The 9,059-nt window shown below is 48.1% G+C and overlaps 1 protein-coding gene across 3 annotated transcripts in view; it reads right to left on the bottom strand.

Moving 5' to 3' along the window:
* The window catches only part of UIMC1 (ubiquitin interaction motif containing 1), a 99,367-nt gene extending 94,812 nt beyond the window's left edge, over positions 1-4,555 (bottom strand). The window contains exons 1-2 of one of the 3 annotated variants that reach the window (XM_025387570.1): positions 4,072-4,555; positions 297-410 (exon numbers count right to left, since the gene is read on the bottom strand). Coding sequence is in view for 1 of the 3 variants with exons in the window: in XM_025387568.1 (XP_025243353.1) it covers positions 3,817-3,847 (31 nt within the window). In the remaining 2 variants the exon portion in view is untranslated. Of the gene's footprint in view, positions 1-296; positions 411-3,816; positions 3,970-4,071 lie in introns of those variants that run through there. The other 2 variants (XM_025387569.1, XM_025387568.1) reach the window with 2 other exon arrangements.
* Positions 4,556-9,059: the final 4,504 nt, after the last annotated feature.

A 9,059-nucleotide genomic window follows, 5' to 3' on the forward strand; every position in this document is an offset into this window, starting at 1 on the left:
AGGGTGCCGTGGCTCACGCCTGTAATCCCAGCACTTTGGGAGGCTGAGGCAGGCGGATCATATAGTCAGGAGATCGAGACCATCCTGGCTAACACGGTGAAAACCATCTCTACTAAAAAAAAAAACAAAAAAATTAGCGAGGCAAGGTAGTCCCAGCTACTTGGGAGGCTAAGGCAGGAGAATGGCAACAACCCAGGAGGTGGAGCTTGCAGTGAGCTGAGATTACACCACTGCACTCCAGCCTGGGTGAGACTCCGCCCAAAAAAACAAAATCAGCCAGACATGGTGGCACATACCTGTAATCCCAGCTACTTGGGAGGCTGAGACACGAGAAAGGCTTGAACCCAGAAGGGAGAGGCTGCAGTGAGCCGAGATCGCACCACTGCATTCCAGCCTGGGCAACAGTGAGACTGTCTCAAAAAAAAAAAAAAAAAAAAAAAAAACTCCACAAAAAAATTTTTAAATTAGCTAGGCATAGTGGCGTGCACCTGTAGTCCTAGCTACTCAGGAGGCTGAGGAGAAGGGATCTTGAGCCCAGGAGTTTGAGGTTGTGGTGAGCTACGATTGCACCACTGGACTCCAGACTGGTGACAGTGAGACTCTTTCCCAAAAAAAATAAAAATAAAAAATAAAACAATTAACCTCTGGTTACCTCTTGAGGGTAGTGACTGGGAAAGACACAAGAGAGCCTTCTGAAAATGTTCCATACCTTGGTGGTACTTACATGAGTGTACACACTGAACTGTACAATTAAGATTGGTTCACTCTACTGTATATAAATGATACCTTAATACAAAGTTTTTAAAAATAATAAACATGGCTGGGTGCAGTGGCTCACACCTGTAATCTCAGCACTTTGGGAGGCCGAGGTGGATGGATCACGAGGTCAGGAGATCGAAACCATCCTGGCTAACACGGTGAAACCCCATCTCTACTAAAAACACAAAGAATCAGCCTGGCTTGGTGGCACGCACCTGTAGTCCCAGCTACTTGGGAGGCTGAGGCAGGAGAATGGTGTGAACCCAGGAGGCAGAGCTTGCAGTGAGCCGAGATCGCACCACTGCACTCCAGCTCAGGACAGTGAGACTCCGTCTCAAAAAATAATAATAGTACTAATAAATATTTGATGAGTGAATATTTCAATCAATCCTAAGAAACCCGAATATATCATTATGAGGAAACACAGGTTCAGAAAAGTAACTTGACCAAACACAGCAGGTACTTGCACTTTTGTCTCCTGACATGAAAACTGGACTCCAATTTCCATGACTTGTATCTCCTCTAACTAAAACTGCTGCTTGATACAGGATATGCACCTATAAATATTTGCTGAGTGAATAAGGAGCACAAAGTTAATTGTTTCCTGTACCATGTGTGTGCATGTGTATTGTTTTTGAGACAAGGCCTCACTCTGTCATGGAGTGCAATGGCATGATCATAGCTCACCACAGCCTCAACTTCCCAGGATCAGGCAATTCTCCCACCAGAGCCATGTGCCAACAAGCCCAGCTAATTTTTTGTATTTTCTGTAGAGGCTGGGTTTCACCATGTTACCCAAGCTGGTCTTCACCTCCTGGGTGCAAGGAATTGCCCATCTCAGCCTCCCAAAGTGCTGGGATTACATGTACCATATATTTAAATCAATATGCTCAAATTTGATAGCAAGGGAAGCTACACCACAAAATATATGTAATTTCTAAAAGGCATGTAAATAAATAAAAACCCAGCATAGAACCACTGCAGGCTCAAGGTGGGTATTCAAAGAATCACAGCAGATGAAGGATCAATAAGAAGCATTAAGTAAAGGCTCCCCACAGACACAAATTCCAAAATGTCCAGTGCTTCATGAGATTTAGCCACAGTAAATTACTGTTTTCCACAGTAATTCTAAAAACGTAAATAAGAGAGGTCCCTGATGAGTTCATTTAAACAAGCAAGCCAGCATACAGTTCAACTACTATTTTTTAAGTTACTACCTTTCAAGATGAAGAACTCACTAAAATAATGGTCTATCTTCACTTATTGAACTGAAGCTAAAATGAATTACCACTGACTGCCTATGAAGGAGGAATCAAGTCTGGATGCAGCTTCTTAATCATGACATTAAGGAACAAAATGTCTCCAGAAAGATGCAGAAGCAGGACAGGTGCCCCAGTAATGAGACTTATTTCACAGGTAACATTTTGGGAAGTGTCCTTGAAAATTCTCAATTTCAGATATTATTTGTCATTTTCTTTCAGCACATCCATCGTCTTGATCTATCTGAAGAAAAATTACTGACAAGGTAATTTAAAATCTTGACAGTCCAGGTACCAAACTTGTCAAAATTGCTTTGAAAGCTTGGGGGCATAGGGACCTTAAGAACAATCCTTTATAAATGATTGACTCTTAGCCCTAAATAGGTACCTAGCACTTTCTTTATTTGGAGACAAGGTCCTGCTCTGTCACCCAGGCTGGAGTGCAGTAGGGCAATCAGCCTTGACCTCCAAAGGTCAAGCAACCCTCCCACCTCAGTTTCCCGAGAAGCTGAGAACCACAGGCACGTGCCACCACACCCAGCTAATTTTTTTTATTTTGAGGGTTTTAAGAGACAGGGTCTCACTCTTGCCCATGCTGAAGGGCAGTGTCACGATCATAGCTCACTGCAGCCTCCACCTCCTGGGCTCACGGGAGCCTCCTGCCTCAGCCACCTGAGTAGCTGGGACTACAGGCAGGCGCCACCATACTCTGATAATTTTTTTTACTTTTTGTAGAGACAGAGTCTCCTATGTTACCCAGGCCGGTCTTGATGCTCCTGGACTCAAGTGATTTTTCGGCCTCGGCCTCTCAAAGTGCTGGGATTATAGGAGTGAGCCACCACGCCCGGCAGCCAAGCGCTTTAATAACTAAATACGATGAACTTATTTCTGTAATTTTTGTAAAAAGGTAAATGCATACATACACACGCATACATCCCTGATACTTTATTTTCCATTTTTCAGTTTATATACAGCCTCAGTTTAGGACAAGTGTATAACAATACAATCCGAACACGACTTTAGTATCTAGTTTCACAACAACTCTACGTAGTAGATATTCACATCACGATTTTCCACGTGAGGAAACTTATGCAAACAGCTGATAAATTGGTAAAGGGCTAAGAATTGAAGCTCAATCTATCTGATTCCAAAAACAGACTTTCATTTGACTACAAGGCACTTCCTCCCTTGATAGGAAAACAATAAAGACAGAAGCATAAACTTTTCACTTTCTCCGGGTGTCTTTTCTACATGTCAGTGCAATGTAGTGATCAAATGAAAGAACACTGGAGTCCGGCTCCCGGGATTCAAATCCAGCTCCACTACTGCCCAGGACGCGCGCCCGGTTAACGGAGCGGCAGGGCACCAGCCCGCCTGCTGCGGCGCTGAGAAATCTGCGGAGCTGCCCGAGAGCACCTGGAAACGCGCCGGCCCTGCGGGGGCGAAAGCGTCTAGGACGATAAGGATCTCCAAAGAGAGCGTTGGGGGTTTTTTCGGGGCAAATAATTAGAGAAAACGAGGATCACACAACAAAATAGTAACCCAGCGCGGGAAGGAGCGCAGGCCTGGCGCCCCGAAGCGTGAGGCGGCGCGGACCACCGCCGAGGGAGCTCGGCGCTCGCCCGACGCCCCGGAGGATGCAGGCCGCCCCCCAGGTGTGAAAGGGACCCGCCCGGCAACCGAGGGTGCAAAGCCCAACCTGGCGTTCCGAGGGGCCCTGCGTGGCGTCAGGAGAAACCCAACCCGCGTCCCGAGCCCACCTCAACGTCTGGAGGGACTCACCGTGTCCCGAGCCCACCCGAGCGTCGGGAGGGACCCAGCCCGAGCATCTGGAGAAGCCCAACCCAGCACCAGGAATGGCCCGTCCCGGCGTCCGGAATCCGCCCTGGAATCGAGAGGGTCCCAACCCCGCATCCCGAGCCCACTTCGGCGTCCGGAGGGACCCACCTCCGACTTCGGCAAGGCCCGCCCCGGCGTCCGGAGCCCACGCCCGCGTCGCGAAGGACCCACCCAGGCATCAGGAAGGGCCGCCCCGCCGTCGGGAGAGGCCTACCTCGGCGTCGGAAGGCGCCCCTCCCGGAGAGGAGTGGGCCGCGGACCCGCTGAGGAAGAGAAGGAGGCAGGGAGGGGCGGGCGGAGCTGTGCACAGTCGGCAGGTACTCACTCGCTGGCGCGGGCCGCTCCACCGACCTTCCCTGGGTTGCCGGGGGTCGCGAGCCGCCACACGTTGGGAGCGCGGGGGGAGGGGGAGGGGCGCGCGCGTCCGATGCCAGAGACGTGCCCTCGGGGCGGGCGCAGGCGCGGCGCGCGGAGACTGAACCAACCCCCGCCGCGGGGGAGCCACCCGGGACGTACCAACTGCGCGGGAGGCGCTGGCCGCCCGGGACCCGGCTCACGGCTGGCGCGATCTCAGTTGCTTGCGGTTTGAGGGAAAGCCAGGAGTAACAACAAACTCAGAGATAGCTGTGGCGTAAAATGTATAGAACGGCCACTTTTGAGGACAATTCCGTGTGGTGAAATTTAAAATGTCCATTTTATGACCCAGCTATTTCACATCTAGAAAAATGTGGAAATGCCGAGTGCGATGGCTCACGCCTGTAATCCCAGCGTTTTGGGAGACCGAGGCGGGCGGATCACCTGAGGTCGGGAGTTCGAGACAAGCCTGGTCAACATAGGGAAACCCCTTCTGTACTAAAATACAAAAATTAGCCAGGCGTGGTGGCGCACGCCTGTAATAACAGCTACGTGGGATGCTGAGGCAAGAGAATCGCTTGAATCCGGGAGGCGGAAGATGCAGTGAGCCCAGATCAAGCCACTGCATCCCAGCCTGGGTGACAGAGTGAGACTCTGTCTCAAAAAAAAAAAAAAAGACCTAAAAATAAACATAAGAAAGGCCGGGCGCGGTGGCTCACGCCTGTAATCCCAGCACTTTGGGAGGCCAAGGCGGGCGGATCACAAGGTCAGGAGATCGAGACCACGGTGAAACCCCGTCTCTACTAAAAATACAAAAAATTAGCCGGGCGCGGTAGTGGGCGCCTGTAGTCCCAGCTACTCAGGAGGCTGAGGCAGGAGAATGGCGTGAACCCGGGAGGCGGAGTTTGCAGTGAGCCGAGGTCGCGCCACTGCACTCCAGCCTGGGGGACACAGCGAGACTCCGTCTCCAAAAAAATAAATAAATAAATAAACATAAGAAAATGTTAACGGTGGGGTAATCGAACGTGGAACTACAGGTGCATTATTCTTAGTACTTCTCTGTAACATTTACATTCTGGAATGCCTTTGCCCTATCTCCCCCATGCCACCTACCTCCAACTGATCCTCCAAAACCCTCCTGAACCATTTCTTCCACTGCTTCCTCTAACCTCAGTTCTTTTCTCCTGCATCCTTCCTCAGCTTCTGGGACATTTGATCTCCCACAATATACTACAATTCTGTGCTGTATGAGTCTATATCTCTTCAATAAGACTTGTGAGCTCTGTGAAGACATGATCCATGTAATCCTCACAAGTAGCAATGGGCCTGTCCTAAAGCAAATACTCAATAAATGTTGATTAAATTGATTGAGGAGTGGGGAGATCAGAAAAGGTTTCAGTGCAGGGCCAAAAAGATCCCTTTAGGGCATCTTACTTCAGGGAAGACTATTAATGCATTGTTGTTGGCAGCCATTCTGCAAACCTGAGGACAGACAGCCTATCATAGGCAGCCTGTAAGATGGCCCTTAATGATCCCACGGGCTGGCAACCACACTCTTGTGTAATCTCCCTTCTTGAGTGTGGGCTATGCTTAATAACTCACTTCTAAACAATAGAATAAGGCAGAAATGATGGCACGTCTTTTCCAAGATTGGGTTATAGAAACTCTGTGGCTTCCTTCTTGGGTACTATCTCAAGTTCTTCATTTGCTCACTCAGGCCAAATGCTGTGCTGTGAGAAATAGCCATATGGAAAGACTCACAGGGCAACAGCTTGATCACATCTTGGGAGAGACCTTAAGCCAAAGACCTGTCTAAGCTGTGTCCCAACTCATGACCTATGAAAACTATGTTTATGGTTTTTTGGTTGTTGTTTTTTGTTTTTTGTTTTTTTTTAAAAAAAGGTCTCACTCTATCGCCCATACTGGAGTTCTGTGGTGTCATCACGGCTCACTGCAGCTTCAAACTCCTGAGCTCAAGCTGTCCTCCCACCTCAGCTTCCCAAGTAGCTGGGACTACAGGTGTATGCCACCATGGCTAGCTATTTTTTTGTTGTTTTTTGTGAAGATGGAGTCTCACTATGTGCCCAGGCTGGTCTCAAACTCCTGGGCACAAGTGATCCTTCCGCCTCAGTCTCCCAAAGTGCTGGAATTACAGGCATAAGCCACTGCACCTGGCCTATGTTTTAAGCCACTAAGTTTTGGGGTAATTTGTTATATAACAACATACAATTATTTCAGAGCTTAGAAGAGAGGAAAACAAAAAAGCAGAAAATAGCACAGTTAGGACCCTAAGCATATATACCTGGCAACCATTCAACTTCTGGGTTTTCTATGATGTGAGATAATTAGTTTCCTTAATATTTACACCATTATGAGTCATGTTTTTCTGTTAGCTGAAGTAGAAAACATCCTAACTGATATAAAACTAAATGTCCATCATAAGAGAATGATGTATTACATAGTATAGTATATTCATAGAATAACATACAACAATTAAATGAAAAAAGAAAAGAAAAGAAATGAAACTTCTTTGGGAGGCTGAGGTGGGTGGATCACTTGAGCCCAGGAGTTCAAGATCAGCCTTGGCAACACATTGAGACTTTGTCTCTATTAAAAATAAAAATAGGTCTGGCATGGTGACTCACACCTGTAATCCTAGCACTTTGGGAGGCCGAAGCGGGTGGATCACCTGAGGTCAGGAGTTCGAGACCAGCCTGGTCAACATGGTGAAACCCCGTCTCTACTAAAAATACAAAAATCAGCCGGGCATGGTGGCACATGCCAGTAAGTCCCAGCTACTTGAGAGGCTGAGGCAGGAGAATTGCTTGAACTCCAGCCTGGGCAACAGAGCGAGACTCTGTCTCAAAAAATAAAATTAAATTAAAAAATAAAAAATGAGGCCGGGCGCGGTGGCTCACACCTGTAATCCCAGCACTTTGGGAGGCCAAGGTGGGCGGATCACGAGGTCAGGAGATCGAGACCATCCTGGCTAACACGGTGAAACCCCGTCTCTACTAAAAATACAAAAAATTAGCTGGGCGTGGTGGTGCGTGCCTGTAGTCCCAGCTACTTGGAGGCTGAGGCAGGAGAATGGCGTGAACCCAGGAGACGGAGCTTGCAGTGAGCCGAGATCGTGCCACTGCACTCCAGCCTGGGCGACAGAGCGAGACTCCATCTCAAAGTCTCAAAAAAAAAAAAAAAATTATAAAAAATTATACAGATGCCGTGTGGCCAGAAAAAAATTAAATAAATGAACAAACAATTAGCCACATGTGGTGGTGTGTGTCTGTAATCCCAGCTATGCGAGAGCCAAGGCAGGAAGACCTGTTGAGCCCAGGAGTTCCAGGTTGCAGTGAGCTATGATCGCACCACTGCACTTTAAACTGGGTGACAGATGGCCGGGCGCGGTGGCTCAAGCCTGTAATCCCAGCACTTTGGGAGGCCGAGACGGGCGGATCACAAGGTCAGGAGATCGAGACCATCCTGGCTAACACGGTGAAACCCCGTCTCTACTAAAAAATACAAAAAACTAGGCCGGGCGCGGTGGCTCAAGCCTGTAATCCCAGCACTTTGGGAGGCCGAGACGGGCGGATCACGAGGTCAGGAGATCGAGACCATCCTGGCTAACCCGGTGAAACCCCGTCTCTACTAAAAAATACAAAAAACTAGCTGGGCGAGGTGGTGGGCGCCTGTAGTCCCAGCTACTCGGGAGGCTGAGGCAGGAGAATGGCGTAAACCCGGGAGGCGGAGCTTGCAGTGAGCTGAGATCCGGTCACTGCACTCCAGCCTGGGTGACAGAGCGAGACTGCGTCTCAAAAAAAAAAAAAAAAATACAAAAAACTAGCCGGGCGAGGTGGCGGGCGCCTGTAGTCCCAGCTACTCGGGAGGCTGAGGCAGGAGAATGGCGTAAACCCAGGAGGCGGAGCTTGCAGTGAGCTGAGATCCAGCCACTGCACTCCAGCCTGGGCGACAGAGCCAGACTCCGTCTCAAAAAAAATAAAAATAAAAAAAAATAAATAAACTGGGAGACAGAGCGAGACCTTGTCTCAGAAAAAAGAAATGAAACAGATCTACATGTATCATCATGCATAAATCTCAATACATGATATGAATTTTAAGAAACAAGTGGCAGGATAATGTAATGTCTATGAGAATAGAAACTTTATTTGGTGTATTGCTGTATCGTCAAAGTTAGAACAATGCCTAGCACAGAGTAAAGTAGAATAAATGATATGCTCATTATGATTCCATTTGCATAAACACATATTCTTATGCAAATAATACCATATGTTTTTGAAGGTAGTAAATATATCTAAAAGTATTTCCATAGGCCTAGGAAGATACAGGGATATGTAATAAACACAAAATAGAGGATACTTTTTTTTTTTTTTTTTGAGACGAAATCTCACTCTGTCACCCAGGCTGGAGTGCAGTGGCATGATCTGCCTCCCGGGTTCAAGCGATTCTCCTGCCTCAGCCTCCTGAGTAGCCGGGATTACGGGCGCGCACCACTGCACCTGGCTAATTTTTTGTATTTTTAGTTTCACCATGTTGGCCAAGCTGGTCTTAAACTCCTGACCTCAGGTAATCTGCCTGCCTCAGCCTCCCAAAGTGAGCAACCAGGCCCGGCCAGAGGATACTTTTGAAAAGGGAGCTAGAGGTACAAAATTGGGAGTAGACAAAAGGAACCTTAATATATCTGTAATGTTCTAATTTTATTTTAAGAACCACTACTGGACCAAGTGTGGTGGGTTATGCCTGTAATCCCTGCACTTTGGGAGGCAAACATGGGGAGATCACTTGAGCTCAGGAGTTCGAGACCATTCTGGGCAAAATGGCAAAACCCTA

The sequence above is a fragment of the Theropithecus gelada genome, chromosome 6 (assembly GCF_003255815.1).
Source record: "Theropithecus gelada isolate Dixy chromosome 6, Tgel_1.0, whole genome shotgun sequence".
Classification (NCBI taxonomy): domain Eukaryota; kingdom Metazoa; phylum Chordata; class Mammalia; order Primates; family Cercopithecidae; genus Theropithecus; species Theropithecus gelada.